The sequence below is a fragment of the Callithrix jacchus genome, chromosome 7 (genome assembly GCF_049354715.1).
Source record: "Callithrix jacchus isolate 240 chromosome 7, calJac240_pri, whole genome shotgun sequence".
NCBI classification, from domain to species: Eukaryota; Metazoa; Chordata; class Mammalia; order Primates; family Cebidae; genus Callithrix; species Callithrix jacchus.
The window spans coordinates 72836766-72862273 of NC_133508.1; the positions used below are offsets into that span (position 1 = coordinate 72836766).

Below are 25508 nucleotides of genomic sequence, written 5' to 3' on the forward strand. Positions count from 1 at the left end.
TGGAGATACCATCTGATCTGCTTCATTCTGTCTGTGTGTTCTAGGCTGTCATGCCTGGGCCATTATCATGATGATTTTACCTACGTCCTTTGGACTGGATCCTATTATCTTTTCCCATTACTTTCTCTTCCTCTTTTTTTCTCATTTCTTTTTCTTTCTTGATTCAGTCCCTTGTTTTAGAGAATAACCTATTTTTGTTAGCTTCCTGAGAAAAGAATACTGAAAAGGTAGGTTTTTTAGAAATTACATGTTTCAAAATGTATTTATTCTGCCCTCATATTGATTATTGGTTTGACCAGGTATAGAATTCTAGTTTGGAAACAATTTTTCTTTGGAATCTGAAAATGCTGCTGTATTGTTTTTGGCTTCCACTGTTGGTGAGATGTCAGTTGCCTTTGCATATTACTTGCATGTAATCTGAAACTTTTAGACCTCTTTATCCAAAAGTATTCTGAAATTTCTTAATGACGTTACTGGTATGGCTGTTTCCAGCCAGTGTGCTAACCACTCGGTGGACTGAAACTTTAGTTAAAAAAAAAAAAATTCTTGACCAGGCCTGGTGACTCACACCTGTAATGTCAGCACTTTGGGAGACTGAGGCAGGCTGATCACGAGGTTTAGAGTTCAAGACCAGCCTGGCCAACATAGTGAAAACCCATCTCTACTAAAAATACAAAAATCAGCCAGGCATGGTGGTACGCGCCTGTAATCCCAGCTACTCAGGAGGCTGAGGTAGGAGAATTGTTTGAACACAGGAGGCGGAGGTTGCAGTGAGCCGAGATTGTGCCACTGCACTCCAACCTGGATGACAGAGGGAGACTGTCTCAAAAAAAAAAAATTCTTTAGTAACTGTTTACTGTTACTCCCACTTAAACATTATGCTTCTGTTTTTGTGTTTTGTTTTGTTTTTGAGAAGGAGTCTTGCTCTATAATCCAGGCTGGAGGGAAGTTGTGTGATTTCGGCTCATCGCAGCCTCTGCTTCCCGGGTTCAAGTAATTCTCCTGCCTCAGTCTCCTGAATAGCTTCGACTATAGGTGCTCACCACCACACCCAGCTAATTTTTGTATTTTTATTAGAGATGGGGTTTCATCATGTTGGGTAGGCTGATCTCTAACTCCTGACCTCTGATGATCTGCCTCCCTCCCAAAGTGTTAGGATTACAGATGTGAGTTGCTGGCCCCCGGCCTGTTTTTGTTTTTCTTTCTTTTTTTTTTTTTTGAAACGGAATCTGGCCCTGTTGCCCAAGCTAGAGTTCAGTGGTGCGATCTAGGCTCACTGCAACCTCCGCCTCCCATATTCAAGTGATTTTCCTGCCTCAGCCTTTCTATAGCTGGGACTATAGGCAGGTGCCACCATGCCCTGCTAATTTTTGTAGTTTTAGTAGAGACAGGGTTTCACCATGTTGGCCAGGCAGAACTCCTGACCTGAGATGATCTGCCTGCCTCTGTTTCCCAAAGTGCTGGGATTACAGGAATGAGCCAACCATGCCTGGCCTGCTTTTGATTTTTTCATTTACACAGTCAGTAGATGCTTGAGTGCTTGTTTTTGTGCATGTTTTTATAATAGGGATACCAGTAGTGAGCAAGACAGGATCCTGTTCTTTTTTTTTTTCTATGAGATGGAGTCTTGTTCTGTCGCCCAGGCTGGAGTGTAGTGGTGGGGTCTCCACTCACTGCAACATCCACCTCCTGGGTTCAAGCAATATTCTGCTTCAGCCTACTGAGTAGCTGGGATACAGGCACGCGCCACCATGCCTGGCTGAGTTTTGTATTATTAGTAGAGACGGGGTTTCACCATATTGGCCAGGCTGTTTTTGAACTCCTGACCTCATGATCCGCCCACCTCGGCCTCCGAAAGTGCTGGGATTACAGGCTTGAGCCACTGCGCCCAGACAGGATCCTTGCTCTTGGAGTGCTTAACATTCTAGTTGGGGATGCAGACAAGACTATTTCAGGTTTTCCTGAGTGCTGGGAAAGGAATAGGACTATAAGATAACTTAGGGGAGGTTTCGTAGATGTATGCTAAAGGAAGACTCTTCCTTTCAAGTAGGCGACGAGCTGAGATCTGAAGGATGAGAAAGGGGTCAGCCACGCAGTGAGTGAAGCCAAGAAAGAATATTCATGTGCAAGAAGCAGCGAGTGTAAAGGTGCTTAGATGAACATCTGGCTTGTTCAAAAACAGAAAATTGTTTTTTGCTGGGACAGAGAGACTGAATGAGGGAGGGAGTGGTTTGAGATGATGCTAGAGAAGTAGGCAGGGGCCGAATAATTTAGAATTATTAGAGTATGGCTGGCTAGAGCTTTCATATATACATCTGAGAAGTTCAATCTTGTTTCTTTTAAAAAACCAAATACTAGATGTTCTGGGAAAAACGAGAGCCATTTCTGTAGGCATACATGTGCTGTTCCGGAAAGAAATCCCAGAGAGAGGAGCTATAATGATCACATGTATCTGGACTAAGTTCTGCTTGAGTGTGTGGATCTGCCTGAGGTGGTGTCGGCATCTCTATATAGATAGCTTTGAGTAGTATTTTGTTTTATTTTTTGAGACGTAGTCTCTCTCTCTCGCCCAGGCTGGAATGCAGCGGGTGTGATCTCTGCTCACTGAAACCTCTGCCTCCCAGATTCAAGCAGTTCTCTGCCTCAGCCTCCCGAGTAACTGGGATTATAGTTGCCTGTCACCATGCCTGGCTAATATTTTATTTTTTTAGTAGAGATGGGATTTCACCATCTTGGCCAGGCTGGTCTTGAACTCCTGACTTCATGATCTACCCGCCTTGGCCTCCCAAATTGTTGGGATTATAGGCATAAGCCACCACGCCCAGCTGAGTAGTGTTTTAAATTATTTTATTTTATTTTATTTTTTATTTGAGACGGGGTTTCTCTCTTGTTACCCAGGCTAGAGTACAATGGCACGATCTCGGCTCACCGTAACCTCCGCCTCCTGGGTTCAGGCAATTCTCCTGCCTCAGCCTCCTGAGTAGCTGGGATTACAGGCACATGCCACCATGCCCAGCTAATTTTTTGTATTTTTAATAGAGACGGGGTTTCACCTTGTTGACCAGGGTGGTCTCGACCTCTCGACCTCGTGATCCACCCTCCTCGGCCTCCCAAAGTGCTGGGATTACAGGCTTGAGCCACTGCGCCCAGCCTAAATAATTTTAAATGGAAGCAACAGGTCGAGTTCTCTTTGATTTTTTTTTTTTTTTTTTTTTTTTTTTGGTAGACTTAGATGATTTGATCTGAAATGGTAGTAGATCTTTAAATCATTTTTGATCTCTTACATAGAAGTTGTGTTTGTATTTAAGACTTCTCAGCCTGCTCCCCCAAACTCTTGTGAAGAGACACCAGGTAGTCACTGCAACAGGAAAGGCTTAGTGGGTAGAGACTAGAAATGGCAAAAAATAAATGACAAATCTAAAAGTGACTGGACAGTACAAGATTGGATTCTCAATTTGAAAAGATATCATTGTTCTCAAGTACAGTGCTGTCCAATAGAAGTAGAATGTGAGCCATATGTAATTTAATATTATTTAGTAGTCACATTTAAAAAAATGATGAAATACGTTTTTTTTTTTTTTTTGAGACCAAGTCTCAGTCTGTCACCCAGACTAGAGTGCAGTGGTACGATCACAGCTCACTGCAACCTCCGACTCCCAGGTTTCAGCAGTTCTCCTGCCTCAGCCTCCCTCCTGAATAGCTGGGATTACAGACATGCACTGCCATGCCCAGCTAATTTTTTTTTTTTTTTGGGAGGGAGTCTTGCATTGTCACCTGGGCTTGAGTACAATCGCATGATCTCGGCTCACTGCAACCTCCGCCTCCCAGGTTCACACGATTCTCCTGCCTCAGCCTCCTGAGTAGCTGGGATTATAGGCACACACCACCACGCCTGGCTAATTTTTTTGTATTTTTAGTAGAGATGGGGTTTCAGTATGTTGAGCAGAATGGTCTTGAACTGCTGACCTCATGATCTGCCCACCTTGGCCTCTCAAAGTGCTGGGATTACAGTTGTGAGCCACCACATCTGGCCTGCTCATTTTTGTATTTTTAAAAGAGATGGGGTTTCATCATGCTGGCCAGGATGGTCTTGATCTCCTGACCTCATGATCTGCCTGCCTCTACCTCGCAAAATGCTGTGATTACAGGTGTGAACCACCATGCCTGGCCAATGAAATACATTTTAACGATATGTTTTATATGATTCAATGTATCCAGTACATTCTCATTTCAACACCTAACTGATAGAAAGAATAGTTAGTGAGATATTTGACTTTCTGCTTATACCAAGCCTTCGAAATCCCATGTTTATTTTATACCTGTAGCTCATCTCGATTCAGATCAGCCACATTTCATGTGTTCAGTCTACATATGTATTGAATGGTGCAGTTCTAAGAGTTCATACATCTGAAGGAACAGATAAACGAGTATGATTAAGTTATTGAATAATGGCTTGCCATATTCCAAACATAATACAAAACAGTGATATACTAACATAAAACAAGATAAATCTAACACATATTTTTTTTTCTCCTCTAAACCTCCATGTGATCATCTTTGGGAGGATGATTTGATCTTAAAAAGACCAATGTCTGTAAAAGCTGTCAAATAATTTATTTCTCCTACTATAGTTCTATACAGGCTTTATGTAGAACTCTTTGGAAACAGTGGATGTCAGTATGGAGGTGATCTGCAAAGGATGTCATGGCCCATTGGTTCTGAATCTTCTTATAGGTTTTTTCCATTAGAGTCTTGATGGATGGATTTTTTTTTAAAAGTTCTATAGGTGATTACAGTACATACCAGTGTTTAGCCCAAGGCTTTAATAGTAATACTTCCATTTTATTTTATTTTGTTTTATTATTATTTTTTTTGGAGGCTTTGTTGCCAGAGCTGGAGTGCAGTGGCTTGATCACAGCTCACTGCAACCTTGATCTCCCAGGCTCAGTTGATCATCCTGCTTCATCCTCCTGAGTAGCTGAGACCATAGGCACATGCCACCATGCCCAGTTAATTTTTGTATTTCTTGTAGAGTTGAGGTCTCACTATGTTGCCCATGCTGGTCTAACTTCTAGGTTCAAGCAGTCCACTTGCCTTGTGCTCCCAAAGTGCTAGGATTTCAGGGGTGAGCCAGTGCACCTGGTCAATAATTCCTTTTTTTTTTGAAATGGAGTTTTGCTCTTGTTGCCCAGGCTAGAGTGCAGTGGTGTGAGCTCAGCTCACTGTAACCTCTGCCTCCTGGGTTCAAACGATTCTCCTGCCTCAGCTTCCCGAGTAGCTGGGATTACAGGCATGAGCCACCACGCCTGGCTAATGTTATATTTTTAGTAGATACGGGGTTTCTCCATGTTGGTCAGGCTGGTCTTGAACTCCCAACCTTTGGTGATCTGCCCGCCTCAGCCTCCCCAAATGCTGGTATTAAAAGCATGAGCCCCCGCATCTGGCCAATAATTCCATTTTTAAAAATAGTAAGTATCATGATTGGCAGCTTAATTTAGCTTAAAAAAGATTTATCACTTCTTCTTCGATAAAACACCAAATGGCAGATGGCGCCAGTGCGGGGAGGGGTGGCAGGGGGGCCTGGAGACTCTGGGGTCCCTGGGATGGGGAACTGTGGTAGCTTCTGCGGAGGGTTCTGTGGTGGCATCTGGGGCCGGGGTTGCGGCTGTGGAGCTCTCAGAGGCAAGGCCAAGGATAAGAAGTGGCTGCCTGTCACCAAGTTGGGCCTCCTGGTCAAGGACTTGAAGATCAGGTCCCTGGAGGAGATCTGTCTCTTCTCTCTGCCCGTCAAGGAATCTGAGATCATTGACTTTTTCCTGGGGGCCTCTCTCAAGGATGAGGTTTTGAAGATTATGCTGGTGCAGAAACAGACCTGTGCTGGCCAGCGTACCAGGTTCAAGGCATTTGTTGCTATTGGGGACTACAATGGCCATGTCGGTCTGGGTGTTAAGTGTTCCAAGGAGGTGGCCACTGCCATCCATGGGTCCATCATCCTGGCCAAGCTCTCTCTCCATTGTCCCCGTGCGCAGAGGCTACTGGGGGAACAAGATCAGCAAGCCCCACACCATCCCTTGCAAGGTGACAGGCCACTGTGGCTCTGTGCTGGTGTACCTCATCCCCGTGCTGAAAGGCACTGACATCATCCCAGCACCTGTGCCCAAGAAGCTGCTCATGATGGCTGGTATCAGTGACTGCTACACCTCAGCCAGGGGCTGCACTGCCACCCTGGGCAACTTCGCCAAGGCCACCTTTGATGCCATCTCTAAGACTTACAGCTACCTGACCCCCAACCTCTGGAAGGAGACTATATTCACCAAGTCTCCCTATCAGGAATTCACTGACCACCTTGTCAAGACCCACACCAGTCTCTGTGCGGAGGACCCAAACTCCATCTGTGGCTGCATCATAGGGTTTTTATACAAGAAAAATGAAGTGAATTAACCCTGCAAAAAAAAAAAAAAAAACATAATAAGTGCTAGAAGGAAACCACAGGTTGTTAGTGTAGATTATAGTGTCTTTATTAAGTTAAGAAAGCTGAGAATTTTTCTTTTTCTTTTTTTTTTTTTTTTTTTTTGAGACGGAGTTTCGCTCTTGTTACCCAGGCTGGAGTACAATGGCGCGATCTCGGCTCACTGCAACCTCCGCCTCCTTGGTTCAGGCAATTCTCCTGCCTCAGCCTCCTGAGTAGCTGGGATTACAGGCACGCGCCACCATGCCCAGCTAATTTTTTTGTATTTTTAGTAGAGACGGGGTTTCACCATGTTGACCAGGTTGGTCTCGATCTCTCAACCTCGTGATCTACCTGCCTCGGCCTCCCAAAGTGCTGGGATTACAGGCTTGAGCCACCGCGCCCGGCCGAAAGCTGAGAATTTTTCTAAGGAATGAGAAGAAAATATTCCCCAATGGTAACACATACTCATTTAAAATGGGAATTAAAATTGCTTCTACCCTCCCTAAGAGCCATAGGAGAGGAGCCCCTAGGGTGAATTGATTTTTTTTAAGCCGCCAGCTGTACTGTTCATTCTTTTTTCACTGTGATTAATTGCATAGATGATCCTGAGCTTAATAGACACAATTGAATGAATTCTCAGAGGAGTATCTCAAGTTGCCTACGCTGGGGATATTTTGATGAAAAAGTTCTAAATGAACTTTTAGCTTGCTGTTGATTTTTTCTGCTAACATTCAGCATCAAAGAGATTTGTGTTTCAGAGGTGAATGTGGCCATTTGAATTGTCTTTTCTGGTAATATGACCTTCCCTTCTAGTACACCTCTTCAGTGTGACACATGCTCATTTAGCCAGTAAAGATATAAAATGCTGTATTGCTGTGTAGGAAGAGATCTGATTACTTATTACTTTTAGGCAGGTATTAATAAATAGTAAGAAAATAGAATCAGTTACGAAATCCGTTTACTCCCAGGGAAGTTCCTAAATATCTCCCTCCAACCACTGTGGTTCTGTGGCTAAATGTAGCTTAAGGTGTTTACTCACATGTTGTATATCAAGCACTTTGTATATACTTCCTTAATTCTCACAGCAGTACTGTAAGTGGTAGGTCACATTTGGAAGAAGGAGAGAGTAAGTATTTTGTCCAGGAATGGGTGGCAGAGCCAAGATTGAACCCAGTTCATTTTTGCTGCCAAAGCCCCTACTTACTGCAGAACCTGGCCCAGTGTTATAAAGTGACTTGTCCATTTTGGGCTGGGCATTTTAGATTGATAATTTGCTTTAGTATATTTCCTCACCTAACACCCACTTTAGTGCACCTCTTGAAGTAACATTGCATTATGGGCATATGGACAACCTGAATGGAATGTGGATTCTAGTCTCAACTTAGTTACTTACTGTCTGTGGGGATTATGCAGAGATTTGGTCTTAACTGTGAAATGTAGGTAACATTACCCTTATCTTTTTAAAAAATATCTGTTTGAGAATAGTTGAAGATTTATTGAAAATTGTGAAGATATACAGAGTTTCTTTATTTGCTAGAGCTGCTATAATAAAGTACCACAAATGGGAGGCTTCAGCAACAGCAGTTTTATTGTCTCACAGTTCTGGAGGCTAGAAATTCAAAATAAAGATGTCGGCAGGATTGGTTCTTCCAGAGAGCTATGACAGAAGGATCTGTTCCAGGCCTCTCTGCTTGGCTTCTAGAGGGCCAGTCTTTTCCCTGTGTCTCTATTGTCTTCACCCCACATATCAGGTTCCAAATTTCCCCTTTCTATAAGCATCATATACCTCAGTAAAGACTCTCAAATGAGGTTGCATTCTGAGGCACTAGGGGTTAGGACTTCCCATATATGATTTGGATGGGTAGATAGGTCACAACTGGACCCATAACAGTTCCTATGTACCCCATGCCATTTCCACTCTAATTAACATTTTATATTAGTATGGTACATTTGTCAAAATTAATGAACCAGTATGAAACATTATTATTAGCCAAAGTGTCATCCTTGTTAGCACATAAGAAAACTTTAGTTCAAAGAGAAGCAACTTGGAAAAGATCTTACTACTAGTGATCTTTTCAACTTTACTCTGGTGCTTTTTACACTGTTTACCAGAGCAAACAAAAACCTCCAAAGTCCCATTATGAACCTGAAAAGATTAAAAAATAATTTTCTACTTACAGTTAGGTACAGCAAGACAGGAAACTTATTTAGTGTTTCTGAGTGTAGTGCACGTGCCGTGCACGGCACAGTAAGTGTTCAGTAAATCTTGATAAGATGAACAGAAGAATGCTCTTGGTATTTTTGGGGTCACATTTTTGAAGCATAGACTCCAATCTTACTAAATAACTGTAAAGTATAGCAGTTGTGAAATCTGCTTTAAGGAGAAAGCAAAAATTATTTTTATTTTTTTATTTTACTTAAGTCCCAGGATACATGTGCAGAACATGCCGGTTTGTTACATAGGTATACATGTGCCATGGTGGTTTGCTGCACCTATCAACTTGTCATCTAGGTTTTAACCCCCGCATGCATTAGCTGTTTCTCCTAATGCTCTCCCTTCCCTTGCCCCCTGTCCCCCAAAAATTATTTTTAAAATTGTGAAATGGTCCAGACTTGGTGCCTCACGCCTGTAATGCAGCACTTTGGGAAGATGAGGCAGGCAGATCATTTGAGGTCAGGAGTTCGAGACTAGCTTGGACAACATGGTGAGACCTAGGTGACTCGCACCTGTAATCCCAGCTACTCGGAAGGCTAAGATAGAAGAATTGCTTGAACCCGGGAGGCAGAGGTTGCAGTGAGCTGAGATTGAGCTACTGCACTCCAACCTGAGCAACAGAGCCAGACTCTGTCTCAAAAAAACAACAACAAACAAAAATTTCAATTCCTGTGTGGAAGTCAGCCTTGAGATAATCAGTGCCCCTCTGGCTGCTGTATTTTGTGGCCCATGGAAAAATACATTTCTCATGAATTTTCTCCACCTCTTCAAGTTACTTAGAAGTAATGTGGTCCTGTTTCTTTAAAAAGTAAATGATGGAAGGAGTGGAGTTTGCCATATGATAGGAGCAGAAACTAATTCACTTGCTGAAAAGAGGGAAGGAAATGTGATCTCTTGCTGGTTCTGATGGAAAGAAGCCAGCAGCACAGTGTCCCTCACCCCAGTACGATTCTGTAGCTGAGCTCTGGCTTGCTCTGGAACCTCTCATTTCCAAGTGAGGTTGGTGCTACCTGAATTTGGATTGTCTCAGATGCAAGTGATAAGTTTAAGTACAGTCAGAAGGTAAGTTACCAAGTTTTTGGACAGTTGATACCGATTTTCAGGGAGATTGGCTTGTTTTAAAAAAAGGAGTAGATTATATGAATCTTAAATAATTTCTACAGTTAATTTCAGAGTTGGTGGAATGACAGTGTATGTGTTTGTGTGGGTGGGGGTGATTCTCCTTTAAAAGCAGAGTGTTTTTTTACTACCTAATTCAAGTTTTTTAGGACATGGCTGAAGTGGTAAAAAGGAATGTCCCACTTTATTCATGCATAACTTTTACCTTTTTTTTAATTTGTCAGTGATAGAGCTGTTCCAAATAATCGTTTTACTGGTGAAAAATAGGGGTAAAAGCACATGCCCCAAATAAGGGTTTGTGGTTTATTCAGTAGGAGCCTTAGTTTTGGTAAGTTTCTTTCATTTAGGGAGCCTGAACACTTGTTTGGCAGTAGTTATGTTTTTTCAGCTTCTTACCTACTAATGGCAGCGAGAAGGATCAGTTCCACCCAATTCCAGGGGTAGTGATACTTTGTGGGGAGAAGAAAACAGTTAGTAATGGCCAAACAGGAGTCCAGAGAAGCATCTTTCGTTATTTATTAATTGATACTTGGGCTGGAAAGGAGGTAAGTCAAGAAGAGGTAGGGTGGGCTCCCTGCTGGATAGACGGGAGCCCATATTCCCCATACCCACTCACAGAATAGGGGCATCTGGGGGCTTTCAGAGACTGAGCTCTGTCCGAACAGGTCTGTTTTACAACTGGGAGTCCAAAACATCCAAAGTGAATAGCAGTATTGTTAGAAAGAAATTACCCTAGAGTGGGCGCAGTGGCTCACACCTAGTAATCCCAGCATTTTGGGTGGCCGAGGCATGTGGATCACTTGAGGTCAGGGGTTCAAGACCAGTCTGGCCAATATGGTGAAATCCCATCTCTACTAAAAATATAAAAATTAGCTGGGTGTGATAGCATGCAGCTTTGATTCCAACTACTTGGGAGGCTGAGGCAGGAGAATCACTTGAACCCAAGAGGTGAAGGTTGAGCTGCAATCGTGTGCTACTGCACTCCAGCCTGGACAACAGAGTAAGACTCTGTCTCAAAAAAAAAAAAAAGAGAAAGGAATTACCCTTTTTCTCACATTAAAGGTAACAGAAAAAGCATCATTTTTTTTCTATGCAGTTTAGTATGAATTTTCTGAGAGACAGATGACTTAATGTACTTGTTTATTATCCCAAGAAAGACTAGAAAAGGAAGAACAGAGATTGAGTTTTTGGAGGACTTGAAATTGAACCTCCATAGATTAGAGCTGGTCCAGTATTTATCACATTGGCAGTGTTATGCCAGGCTTGCCATTCCTTAATTGCTGTACTTTAAACTACTTCAGAGCTTATTCTTGGGGAAACTTTTTTAAGTATAGACCTGTATTTCTCTGTTGCTCAGGCTGGAGTGCAATGACAGTGATAGCTCAGTGTAGCCTTGAACTCCTGGGCTCAAGTAGGTTGGACCATAGACACAAACTACCATGGCCAGGAGCGAAACTTCAGTGGCTACTTAGAAAAGTAATCCATGTGTCCAACATTAGTTTTTTATTTGTCTGTTTGTTTTGAGACAGAGTCTCTAGCTGCTGCCCAGGCTGGAGTGCAGTGTCACGATCTCAGCTCACTGCAACCTCTGTCTTCCAGGCTCTGGTGATTCTCTTGCCTCAGCCTCCTGAGAAGCTGGGACTACAGGTGCCCGCCACTAGCCCAGCTAATTTTTGTATTTTTGGTAGAGATGGTATTTCACCATGTTGGCCAGGCTGGTCTTGAACTCCTGGCCTCAGGTGATCTGCCTGCATCGGCCTCCCAGAGTGCTGGGATTATAGGCGTCAGCCACTGCACTTGGTTGCAGACTTTTACTATATTATTTTATTGTTTGTTGTTTTTTTTTTGAGACAGGGTCTTGCTCTATCACCCAAGCTGGGTTGCAGTAGTATAATCACAGCTCACTGCAGGCTTCACTTCCTGGGCTTAAGCAATCCTCCTGCCTCAGCCTCTTGAGTAGCTGGGACTACAGGTGTTCACCACCATACCCAGCTAATTTTTTTTTTTTTGGAGACAGCGTCTCATTCTGTCACCCAGGCTGGAGTACGGTGGCAATCGTGGATCACTACAATCTCTGCCTTCCAGGTTCAAGCAGTTCTTCTGCCTCAGCCTCCCAAGTAGCTGGAATTATAGTAGTATACTACCACGCCCAGCTAATTTTTGTATTTTTCATAGAGACGGGGTTTTAACACCTTGGCCAGGCTGGCCACCCCTTGAATTCACCCTCTTTGGCCTCCCAAAGTACTGGGGTTACAGGCGTGAGCCACTGCACCTGGCCCTGGCTAATTTTTGTATTTTTTATTTGTAGAGATGGGATCTTGCCATGTTGTCCACGCTGGTTTTGAACTTCTGGGCTCAAGCAAGCCTACTTCCTTAGCCTCCCAAAGTGCTGGGATTACAAGTTTGAGTCACCACACCCAGCTGATAGCTTAAAAAAAAAAAAAATTTTTTTTTTTTTTTTTTTTTTTTTTGCGATGGAGTCTTGCTCTATCGAGCTGGAGTACAGTGGCATGATCTCGGCTCACTGCAGCCTCCACATCCCGGGTTCAAGCAATTCTCCTGTCTCCGCCTCCTGAGTAGCTGGGATTACAGGCGTGAACCACCATGCCTGGCTGATTTTTTGTATTTTTAGTAGAGATGGGGTTTCACTATGTTGGCCAGGCTGGCCTTGAGCTCCTGACCTCATGATCCACCCGCTTCGGCCTCCCAAAGTGCTGGGATTACTGGTGTGAGCCACCGTACCTGGCTTATCTTTAAAATTTTTAAACAGTAAAATAACCATTCTCCCCAGAGGAACATCACCCCTGCTTTTTAGGAGAGTACCCAGTGCACATGTGGACATTCTTTTCTATAAATTTAAGACCTTAGAATTGAAATTAGTATTTACTGATTTACTTTACTTAATAACTTGAGAGCCACTTAATAGCAGAGCACATAAAGGGGTCTCTGATTTGATTTCTTCAGAGATGGGGTGGAGTATGAAGCATTGGCAAGGTATTAATCTAGAGATACCATAGCTGCCCTCTATTCTGTTTCTGTCTCTCTTTTACTCAGGAGAAGATGATCTCCAGAGAAAAGAGTAAAATAGTAAACATGTTTCATATTTCACCTGAGCTCTGCTTTCCTCCAGAGGCATTCAGAGCACAAGTCAGGCCCATTGCTTTGTCTAAAACACTTTATGGGTGGCCTTATTTCTTTCTTGGTATTTTTGGCTATCTTATCTCTATCAGTTTATGGCTTGTTCATCAAGAATTTCTACTTCTTCCCTTTAGTGACTGTTGAAAGCGTGGCTCTCTTGACTGGATTTTGATGGCAATGAAGTTTTGTTCAAACGTAACACAAGTAAATGAAGTGTGTCTCCCTAATGATGAGATCAGTTTGGTCTGTGCCTTTGAATGAGATGTAGAAGGGATGAGAATGATCTCAATTTCTAGGTTAGCAGAGCTGTGATACATACATAATTCTTGGGCTTTATTGTTAATATTTGATAAACTGACTTTTAAAATTATTATTCCTGCTTATGCGGTGAAGAGAATAGAGATTGAAGAGGAAGTGTGAAAGAGCATGTTTATTGATTTAGCAAGTACAGAGTGTCCGCTCTGGTTAAGCACTGTGCAAAGCACTGAAGATAAAATGGAAAACAAATCAGATATGGTTTCTGGTTCATTTTGTAGCCTCCTGGGCTTGGTATCCTGAATTGTTAAGCTTATTTGGTTAACTCTTCTGTGTTACCTGTTACCTAAGAGTCATCAAATGTAGCGTCATCTAATCTGGAAAAGTATGCTGTCTTCTCAGCCGAGTAAAGACTCAGTCCTGAAGCCTGGTTGAGGGATAAAGGAGTGCAGGCTCACATGGGGTCAGTTCTCAGAAACTTTTCCCATTCTTCTAAGATGGGAAAATCTCAGTAGACACAAGTCAATAAAATCCAACACCCTCTCATTATAAAAACAGTCAACAAAGTAGGAAATTTCCTCAATATGATAAAGGGCATCTATGAAAATTTACAGCTAACATCATATTTTAAAGGTGCAAGACTGAATGCTTTCTTCTTAAGATGAGGAACCAAGACAAGGCTGTCCACTCTCACCATTTTATTTACCATTGTACTAGACCTTCTAGACAGAGCAATTTAGGCAAGAAAATGAAACACCAGGCATCTAAATTGATAAACAGGTAAAATCATATCTTTTTGCAGATGGTATAATCTTAAATAGAAAAACCTAAGGATTCCACTAAAAACCCATTAGAGCTAATAAATGAATTTAGCAAGGTTGCAGCATACAAGATCAATATACAAAATGAGACCAGGCATGGTGGCTCACACCTGTAATCCCAGCACTTTGGGAAACCAAGGCAGCAGATCATTTGAGATCAGGAGTTCGAGACCATCCTAGCCAACATGGCAAAACCTTGTCTCTACTTTAGTAGAGTAAAAAAAATATTAGCTGGGCATTGTGGTACGCACCTGTGATCCCAACTACTGGGGAGGCTGAGGCAGGAGAATTGATTGAACCCAGTAGGCAGAAGTTGCAGTGAGCCAAAATCGCACCACTGCACTCCAGCCTGGTCGAAAGAGCAAGACTCCACCACACACACTCACACACACACACGCACGCACGATACCTGTCTACACACAAAAAAATAAGAAATGAGCTATATTTCTGTATAGTAGCAATGAACAGTAAGAAAATGAAATTGTTAACAAGTGAAAATGAATCGTAAGTAATTTCATTTCCAGTAGCATCAAAGTAATACATTCTGTTAAATTTATATTTTGTTAATATATTTTATTAGCCAGGAATAAATTTAACAAAAGCCATTATAAAACTTGTATTCAGAAAACTGTGAAACATTGTGGAAAGACGTTTCATGTTCATAGAATTGGAAGACTCACTATTGTTAAAATGGCAGTATTCTCCAGTTTGATCTACAGATTCAGCACACACTCCGTCAAAATCCCAGATGGTCTTTTTGCAGAAATTGGCATGCTGATTCTAAAATTCATATGGACATATAATCAGAATAGCCAAAACTATTTTGAAAAAGAGGAAAGTTGGAGGACTCACATTTTTTTAATTTAAAAATGTGCTATGGCAACAGTAATTAAGACTGTGGTATTGACATAAGGAGAGACAGACAGGTCAGTAGAGTAAAATTGAGAGTCTGGAAATGAATCCTTATGTTTATGATTAATTGGTTTTTGACAAAGGTGCCAGGACAATTCAGTGGGAAAGAATAGACTTTTTTTTTTTTTTTTTTTTTTTTTTGAGATGGAGTTTCATTCTTGTTGCCCAGGCTGGAGTGCAGTGGCGCAATAAGAATAATCTTTTCAACAAATGGTACTGGGACATCTAGATAGCCACATGCAAAAGAATAAAGTTGGACCAGGTGTGGTGGCTCACACCTGTAATCCCAATGCTTTCTGGGGGCTTAGTTGAATGGATTGCTTGAGCCCAGGAGTTTGAGACCAGTCTGGACAACATAGGGAGATCCTCAGCTACTCAGGAGGCTGAGGTGGGCGGATCACTTGAAGACCATCAGGAGGTTGAGGCTACAATGAGTCAAGATTGCACTACTACACTCCAGCCTGAGTGACAAAATGAAATCCTATCTCTAAATAAATAAAGCTGGACCCTTATTTCATGCTTCATAAAAATTAAATCATAATGGATCATTTGTGACCTTGGGTTAGGCAAAACCTGCTCAGACATGACACACAAAGTACAAGCAACAAAAGAAAAATAAGAGTTCAGCTGGGCACAGTGCCTCATGCCTATAATTCCAGCACTTGAGGAGACCAAGGTGGGTGGATCATGAGGTCAGGAGTTCGAGACCACCCTGACCAACATGGTGAAACCCTGTCTTTACTAAAAATACAAAAATTAGCTGGGTGTGGTGGCATGTGCCTGTAATCCCAGCCACTCAGGAGACTGAGGCAGGAGAATCACTTGAACCTGGGAGGTGGAGGTTGCAGTAAGCCAAGATCACACCACTGCACTGCAGCCTGGGCAATAGAGGGAGACTCCATCTCAAAAAAAATCAATTAAAAAGTGAAAAGAAAACCTACAAAATGAGAGAAAATATCTGCAAGTCATACATCCAACAAGGGACTTGTATCCACTTTTTTGGTTTGTTTTATGTTTTATTTTTTAGATGAAGTCTTGCTCTGTCGTCAGGCTGGAGTGCAGTAGCACGATCTTGGCTCACTTTAACCTCCACCTCCTGGGTTCAAGCGATTCCCCTGCCTCAGCTTCCCGAGTAGGTGGGACTACAGGCGCTCACCATCACACCCGGCTAATTTTTTGTATTTTAGTAGAGGCAGGGTTTCACCATATTGGCCAGGATGGTCTTGATCTCCTGACCTTGTGATCTGCCTGCCTCGGCCTCCCAAAGTGCTGGGATTACAGGCATGAGCCATCACACCTGGCCTTATTTCTATTGTTTAAGATGGAATTGCATGCTTGTTGCCCAGGCAACAAGTACAATGGCATGGTTTTGGCTCAACTGCAACCTCCCCCTCCCAGGTTCAAGGGATTCTCCTGCTTCAGTCTCCCAATTAGCTGGGAGATTACAGGCACCTGCCACCACGCCTGGCTAGTTTTTGTATTTCTAGTAGAGCTAGGTTGGTCAGGCTGGTCTCCCGGTTTTCGACAAAGGTGGAAAACCAAATGAATCCTTGCATTTATGGTCAATTATATTTTTGTTTTTTGTTTTTTTCTGAGATGGAGTTTCACTGTGTCACCCAGGCTGGAGTGCAATGGTGCGATCTTGGCTCACTGCAACCTCTGCCTCCTGGGTTCAAGTGATTCTCCTGCCTCAGCCTCCCGAGTACCTGGGATTACAGGTGCCTGCCACCACGCCCAGCCAATTTTTTTTTTTTTTTTTTTTTTTTTTTAAGTAGAGATGAGGTTTTGCCATGTTGGCCAGGTTGGCCAGGCTGGTCTCAAACTCCTGACCTCAGGTGATCTGCCCGCCTCGGCCTCCCAAAGTGCTAAAATTACAGGCATGAGTCACTGTGCCAGGCATTAATTGGATTTTGACCATAAATGTAAGGATTAATTTTTTTTTTTAACACAATTGTGTTTTAAGTAAAACATGTCTGTCCTTCCAAGGACCACTGATCTGCTTGGTAATTAGACAAGTAGTTTGAGTCAAGAAGGCTTGGGCTTTTGAAAAGAATGATGAGTTTGTGCTGCTCTCTCAAGTGGCTCTGCAGAACAGTTTGAAAATAAATTCTTTTTCCAAGTGACAGAAATATATCTGAAGTGACTTCAGAAGGTGGTTTGAAATTCTGTACTTGAATTTTAAATAAAAAGGGGAGTAGAAATAGAGCAGTAGTTACATAAATGCAAGATGGAAGAGGATATCTTGCAGCTGAAAAATCATTTCTGGAAAAGGACTTAAAGCCTTAGTGACTCTGAGCTCACCCTGAATCAACATGTGATATGATTTCCAAAAAGAGAAATCTTGGGATAGTGTCTATGTAGTTCTTTATTAGACCACATTTGGAAAATTGCATTAAATTCAGTGTGTCCACTGAGGAAGGACAAACTGGAATCAGTTGTGGGACAAACATGGTGATACGTGGATATGAAACTGTGTCATCTGAGGAATGTTAGGAAGTGGGGGGTATTCAGATCATACATGCCAGGTCCTTAAGTAGCAGTTTTGGAACTAAATCCTATATTGCAGCATCCTTAACATGCTAGGCACAGCTAGATAGTAAGTATTGATTGATACTTGTTTAGGTGTTGGATTCATTTATAATGCTGTTGTAGGAATATGGCTACCTCACCTACATTAATTGTGAGAGCTTTTTAACCCCAAATAGTTATATTTGAGTGAACATGTTTTTACCTGAGGCACATTTTATGTACATGAGCTGTATCCCTGTTCCGCCACAGTTCTTAGGGACTGAACCTTTTCATAATATTTTAAGTGAAACTGCATCTCCAGGAAGAGAAGATATTAACAAGGAAGCAAAACTTTATTTTGCATGAATTTTAGTTTGAACAGAAACCAAATGGGGTTAGGTACTTGTAACATGTAAACGGTACTAAATTGATTTCCAGGGTGATATTTGCCCCACTTCCCATGAATTTTTTTTTGAGCATGGCATGGAAGAAATGTTAGACATGAAACAAGGTATGTGTAATCACAGTGAAGTTGAAAGGTCTTTAAAATCAATTTGGGAGTTCTGTATGAGTTACCAACAAAGATGGAAACAATTTTGGTAATTTGGGTGGCTTTAGTGTTGATTGTCTCCATACTAAAGTGTGTGCGTGTATTATATTTTTGGTTTTTTTTTTTTTTTGAGAAGAAGTTTCACTCTTTTTTTTAATTATTATTTTTGTGACGGAGTTTCGCTCTTGTTACCCAGGCTGGAGTGCAATGGCGCGATCTTGGCTCACCGCAACCTCCACCTCCTGGGTTCAGGCAATTCTCCTGCCTCAGCCTCCTGAGTAGCTGGGATTACAGGCACGCACCACAGTGCCCAGCTAATTTTTTTGTATTTTTAGTAGAGTTGGGGTTTCACCATGTTGACCAGGATGGTCTTGATCTCTTGACCTCGTGATCCACCCGCCTCGGCCTCCCAAAGTGCTGGGATTATAGGCATGAGCCACCGTGCCCGGCCCAGGAGTTTCATTCTTGTTGCCCAGGCTGGAGTGCAGTGGCATGATCTCGACTCACCACAACCTCCACCTCCCAGGTTCACGTGATTATTCTGCCTCAGCCTCCCGAGTAGCTGGGATTACAGACATATGCCACCATGCCTGGCTAATTTTGTATTTTTAGTAGAGATGGGGTTTCTTCATGTTGATCAGGCTCATCTCAAACTCCGACCTCAGGTGATCCTCCCTCCTTGGCCTCCCAAAGTGCTGGGATTACAGGTGTGAGCCACTGCTCCTGGCCTTTTTTTTTTTTGAGACAGAGTCTTGCTCTGTCACCTAGGCTGGTGTACAGTGGCATGAGCTCAGCTTACTGAAACTTCCGCCTCCCAGGTTCAAGGGATTCTCCTGCCTCAGCCTCCTGAGTAGCTAGGATTACAGGTGCGTACCGCCATGCCCAGCTAATTTTTTTGTATTTTCTTGAGACGGAGTTTCACTGTTGTTGCCCAGACTGGAGTGCAATGGCACGATCTCGGCTCACCGCAACCTCCGCCTTCTGGGTTCAAGCAATTCTCCTGCCTCAGCCTCCCGGGTAGCTGGGACTACAGGCGTGCGCAACCGTGCCCAGTTAATTTTTGTATTTTTAGTAGAGATGGGGTTTCACCATGTTGACCAGGATGGTCTCGATCTCTTGACCTTGTGATCCACCCGCCTTGGCCTCCCAAAGTGCTGGGATTATAGGCGTGAGCCACTAGGCCCAGCCGACCCTCCTACTTTTTAGACATTTCTCTTCCTCTTTCTTTTTATGTGGTCTCTTTTCATCTTCAGGTGACAGCTGAAATGCCATCTCTTGATCATCTTATTTAAGTAAGTCATTATTCGCACTTCATTGTTTGCCAACTCTGACCAGAATTTATAATTATACTTTTGCTTGCTTGCTTATTGTCTAGCTGAACCTCTGGATGATAAACTCCATGAAGGCAAGGATAGCACCTGTTTTAATTTGTCAGTGGTATCCACTATCTGGGGTCTTCCTGAATGACTTAAGTGATTCATTTAGTTATTTGCTGGCATAGTTTTCATCTGATGTTACCCCAGTTAATTTACAAGGTATATTATTATTTTAAAAAGTAGTTTTGGCTAGCCACAGTGGCATATGCCTATAATTCCAGCACTTTGGGAGGCTGAGCTGAGAGAATCACTTGAAGCCAGGAGTTTGAGGCCAGCCTGGGCAACGTAGTGTGACCCTCCTTCTCTACAAAAAAATGAATTAGCTGGGCATTGGGCATGTTGGTGCATGTCTGTGGTCCCAGCTATTTGGGAGACTGAGGTGAGAGAATTGCTTGAGTCTGGGAGGTCCAGGCTACAGTGAGCCATGATTATGCTACTAGCACTGCAGACTGGGTGACAGAGTGTGAGACCCTGTCTCAAAAATAAAAATTAAAAAATGGCCAGACATGGTGGCTCATGCCTGTAATCCCAGCAGTTCTTTGGGAGGCCGAGGTGGGCAGATCACCTGAGGTCAGGAATTTGAGACCAGCCTGGTCAACATGGTGAAGCCCTGTCTTTACTAAAAATATAAAAATTAGCTGGCTATGGTGGTGGGTGCCTGTAGTCCCAGCTACTTGGGAGGCTGAGGCAGGAGAATCACTTGAACCTGGGAGGCAGAGGTTGCAGTGAGTTGAGATTAGCCTGGGCAACAAAAGTGAAACTCCATCTCAAAAGAAAAAAGTAATAATTAAGATAAATACATAAATAAAACAATTAGTTTCAATTTACATTAAAGAGGAAGCTCTGGCAGTAGGAGTTGGAGGGTGTCACAATATTGTAGCTCTTGAGTACACTTGTCAGTTCTAGTAAGCTTAATATGGGCAGAAGTGTTAAGTTTGGCTTTGTATTTACATGGCAGCTTTTCTTCATCTTAATGAAAATTAGCTTCTTAGTTTACTCTAGTTTCTGAGTGTTGAAATGAGTGTTTCCTTTTCCACTAACTTGTTGCCTTTTTTTTTTCTCTTTCAAAGTCTGTTAATATCCACCTGTTGTGGAAGTCATCTAGATGGATTTTTATTTCTGACCCAAGTTAAAATAGAAAGTTAGACAGTCTGTTACTAAGCAGACATAGATAGATATCCCTGAACTTGTGACGGAAATAAAGGTCTCCATTTGACAAGATTGAACCCAGAGAATCCCAAAATAATGCTTAAGACCAACCACAAAAACAAAATGTATTTTTAATATTCTCATTGTAAATTATTTGTTTACACCTCCACCTCCCACTCCTGAATAACTTATTTCTTTATTCTGACTTTTAGTGACACTACTGCCAAAAATCAGCTCCAAATTGAAATATCTTTGAGCTTGCAACAGTGTGATTGTTTTGGCAAGATTAAAACTGTAGGTTTTTGACATCGTCATTTAGCAGTCTTTTACTCATTACTTTTTGTCTCTGTCTTCCTATTGGTTTCTCAGTCCTACTCTAAATTATGTCGCTAAAATTTTGATTGTTGCCCCTGTGAGCTGGAGCTATAGCAGCTTCCTAGGCTTTTTGTCTTTCTGGAAGTTCTTGAAATTCAAGTGTTTTATTTGAATAGATCAGAAATAAATACCACCTTTCAGTTTATGTATATCTTGTTACCTTTACCAGATTGTACTCTCAGTAAGGGTAGACACTTGGCATTTATTTGTTCCACAAGTTTGTTAATACTCTTTGTATGCCAGACACGGCTCTTGACAGGCAATATAACATAGTGGTTAAATATGCCAACAGTGAGTCTGGGCATGGTGGCTCATGCATGTAATCCCAGTACTTTGGGAGGCTGAGGAGAGAGGATCCTTTGAGCCTAGAAGTTTGAGGCCAGCCTAGGCAACATGGGGAGACCCGGTCTGAATGAATTAATGAATGAGTGAGCTGATCATGGTTTGGATTTTGGATCCAGATCCAGTCTTCCCACTTAAAGCTATATGACTTTGGGCAAGTTAATTACCTTCTCTATGTCTCAGTATGCTTATCTGTAAAATGGAATATAATAATGCCCTCCTCAAGGATAAAATGAATTAATAAAAACACTGGTTACGCATTTATTATTCTGAGCGTTGGGTATACAGCATTAAATAAGAAAGATGAGGTTGCTGCGGCTATAGAACTTACATTCTTATTAAAGACAGAATATCAAGTAAACGAGATAGTTTCACATACTGAATTTTGTTCTGAAGAAACAGATAAGCTATGTACTGGACCTCGAAAATGACTGTGTGGCTACTTTTGATTGGGTGGTCAGGGCAAACCTCTAAGAAGTTAGCTTTTGAGCTGAGATCTTCAAATTCTGAGAGGTAGGAGGGGAGAAATATTTGTTTATTATTTTCCCTTCGCAGACGAGAGGCAGCATCACTTGAGAGAATCTTGCTCAGCAGTGAAGTGTGATAGAATAAGCCCTGGAGTTTTGACCTGGTTTGGCTATTAACTAGCTTTGTGATCTTTGACAGCTTTCTTACTCTTAACCGTCTTAGATAGATGTCTACATTGGCACCTAAAAGTTTTTGCTGCTCGGAAGATGTCCAAGGCGCTGATAGAGTATAGAGGAGAAGTGCAGTGCACTTTGTAGACAAGGTGTTAACTTCTCAGGGCAACTTAGAGGCTCTCTTCTTTCCTGGAGGGTGAGAAAAGGAAAAAGACAATTTGTTTCTTGGTGGGAAAATTACCCTGAAAGAAAGTTGACTCTTTTCTAATAAAGAGCTGGAACAAAGTGTTGGTTCTTTACTTATGACTGGATGTGCCACACACTCTATATAACTAAGATAAATTGCATGGGGTTTCTTCTGTTAGAACTGGGAAACCTGTCTCACATCTCAGTACTTTTATTAACAGCTGACTTAGTCTCAAAGCTTCTTTGCTTATTGAGAGAAAGAAGACCGTATGCACCAAAATTAATAAACACCCTCATTCTTGGTGATCTCTTGTATTACCCATTTAGGGTTTCATATCAGGTTTTCCATTTGCTGCTGTGGCTTGATCTGTTTGGGATTTCTACTACTAAGAAATTCCTTTTGATGAAACAGCAGAGTGGTTTTTAAAAATCAGTCATTTCATCTTATTTTTTTTAATGGTACTTTCTGTTTTTAAAATTTATTTTAAAAAGTTGTGGTTTTTTTGGAGAGATGGGGGAATCTCCCTATGTTCTTAGGCTGGTCTCAAAATCCTGGTCTCAAGCCATTCACACCTTAGCCTCTTGAGTAGCTAGGACTACCACACCTAGCCAATTTAAAAATTTTTTACCTTGTAGACACAAAATATTGCTCTGTTGTCCAGGCTAGTCTTGAACACCTGGACTCAAGCAGTTCTCCCACCTTGGCCTCCCAATGCACTGGGATTTCAGGCGTGAGCCACTGTGCTCAGCCACTTTCTTCTTTTTTTTTTTTTGGAGATAGGGTATTGCTCTTTCCCCCAGAGCTGCAGTGCACTTGTGCAATCTCAGCTCATTGTAACTTTGCAATCTGTCCTATCTTAGCCTCTCAAATAGCTAGGACTACGGACACACACCACCATGCCAGGCTAATTTAAAAATTGTTTTTTTTATAGATATCGGGTCTTCTTATGTTGCCCAGATTAAAAGAAATTGTGTTTCTAAAATGTCCAGAGGTTCACAGCAAAGGAGCTCACTCATTTGTTCTAATGCATTTTCTAACATTAGGTGTAATTGAAAAGTTATCCTCTCTTCAGAGATGTCAAAAACAAACAAATCCAAGTCTGGATCTCGCTCTTCTCGCTCAAGATCTGCATCAAGATCTCGTTCTCGTTCATTTTCGAAGTCTCGGTCCCGAAGCCGATCTGTCTCTCGTTCAAGGAAGCGCAGGCTGAGGTAAGGGGGTGTGACTTTGTATATTGAGATAATCATTGCATCAGTTGATGTGGATGTTTGAAGATCTTTTGTTAGACTCTTTCTGTGAGTGTCAAATGGACTGGGGGGTTGGCTTGAGGTGCAGGGTTGAGCTATAAGATATTCCAGGTCTCTTTAAACTACAAATTCAGATCAGCTTTGATTGCCATGCTGATTGCCTGATTCCTTTCCTCTGCCACCACGTAGTATTTCCCACCCGTTTTGGAAGAAAGAACATTTTATTTTTATTAGAGCTGCTTGCTTCAAATCTCTATAGCTGATTATTTTTCACCAAAATATTTTTGAACGCTTGAACCAGTTTATTTGCATCATAGCAAAGGATAGCTAAGAGGATTAGTAATATGAACAACAGGGCAAGGAAAAGAAGCGTCAACCCACCTAAATAATTTAACTTTTAGAAACTTACCAGGAGTCATTTGTATACAACGTGCCAATTACTAACAAGCTGCATCTATTTAGTAAATATATCTTAAATCTTTTTAAAAGTCACTGTTGTAAGCATCACTTTATCTTACTAAATATGAGAACAGTTTTTTTTTTAATTGATTGCCAATGTTTCCTAATTCAGTCAGTTTTCACACCTTCAGGTGGATTTCCCTATTTTAATTATGTCTTGGAATAGGATGCTAAACCTCCAGCGTCTTTCCTCTTTTGATGTGTTGTGAGTTGGATTTTTCACTCTTTAAAAGTGTTTTAACTTTCTTTTGTGGATAGATAAGAAACTTTCAGTAGATACAAGTTTCTGTATGTGAGTTTGGGAAATATTGGTGTATTTAAATACTAAAGGGGGATCTTCGTACATTTTCATTTTTTTTCTCAGCAATAAATTAGCAAGGAGATGGTTTGTCATGTTTGACACTTGGAAGCCCTGCTGTTTATTTCAGATGAGTATCTAGAATCCTTGTCTTAGATGAATTGATTATGAAATTTAAAATTAACCTCAGAAGTCAGTGATGAAACTTTTACTCTTGGTGACTTCCAGAGCCCTATAGTACTTCTAAGGGGTCTATTAAACAAATGATTGGTGTTTTTTTTTTTGTTTTTTTTTACTGTTTAACAAAAACAAGGTAGATATTAAATGGAATCTGTGAGAAGCCAGCCAGAAAAAGTAGGTATGCATAAATATTGAAAAGGGAAACCCGGCTAAATTTATCTACCTCAGGAAATTGCTTTTTTTTGAGACACAGTTTTGCTCTTGTTGCCCAGGAATGCAGTGGTGCAATCTTGGCTCACCATAGCCTCCGCCTCCCTGGTTCAAGCAGTTCTCCTGCCTCAGCCTCCCCAGAAGCTGGGATTACAGGCATGTGCCACCACGCCCAGCTTATTTTATGTTTTCAGTAGAGACGGGGTTTCTCCATGTTGGTCAGACTGGTCTCAGGAAATTGCTTTTAAAACCATGGGACAAGCAAGACTCTTAGTAACTCCTACCCTAGACCCAGAATCTTGATTTAGGCAGTTTAAACTTCAGTTTTAGCTCATTTGGTTATGAAAATGCCTTTTTAAAATTTAATATAGTAACTAGAAGAAACTAAATAATTGGTTCAAACCAAGAGGCTCTGCTGAGAAACAGAGAGACAAAATTGAATTGACAAAACTGAGAGACAAAATTTAATTGAAAAATGTTAACCAACTCTGAAGTATTTATGACAGCTGGAATTCTGGGTAGTTCTTTTCTCCTTGTTCTGCAAATCATTTGGCACTTGCTCACTGACTTGGCAAATGAGGAAAAATATTTTAGGCAGGCAGTATGTGCTGGGGTAGATCTAGGGACACTTTACATGCTGTCATATACCTAGAAGAGACTGTTGTTCTGGAGGAATTTCTCCACTAGAAAGTATGCTTTTATACTTGATTGTGGTCTGACTTCTCTGTTTTTTAGAAACAGATAAATTTGCCACTGGATGTTCAGTTTTTATTTCTGGCTTATCTGTTTCATGGTTTTTTCTTTTGTTTTCCCTCTCCTGCAAGGAAAGTATCTATCCAGAGAGTTTGAGAAACCATGCCTTTAAATTAACTAACTGCTGAGTTCTACAGAATTGGAGAAAATTGATTATTTCTTTGTATTTCACAGACTGTATCCTTTTAAGTGACATCTCTTAAATAACTTCATTTGCAATCTGCAGAGACTCACTTTCCTGCATCTGTGCAATGACTGCAAGTTTTGGATGCAGTATGCCCAGGGCCCTCACTAGTAATTGGTAACAGAAGCAGCAGTAGCC

The 25508-nt window shown here is 41.7% G+C and overlaps 1 protein-coding gene across 4 annotated transcripts in view; it reads left to right on the top strand.

Moving 5' to 3' along the window:
- Window positions 1–25508, top strand: part of THRAP3 (thyroid hormone receptor associated protein 3) — a 78365-nt gene that overhangs the window by 32452 nt on the left and 20405 nt on the right. For 2 of the 4 annotated variants that reach the window (XM_078331238.1, XM_035250816.3), the window contains 2 exons: window positions 19223–19261; window positions 23083–23250. In XM_078331238.1, coding sequence (XP_078187364.1) covers window positions 23114–23250 — 137 coding nt within the window. In that variant the 5' untranslated portion in view covers window positions 19223–19261; window positions 23083–23113. The remainder of the gene's footprint in view (window positions 1–19222; window positions 19262–23082; window positions 23251–25508) is intronic. The other 2 variants (XM_035250817.3, XM_002750616.5) reach the window with 1 other exon arrangement.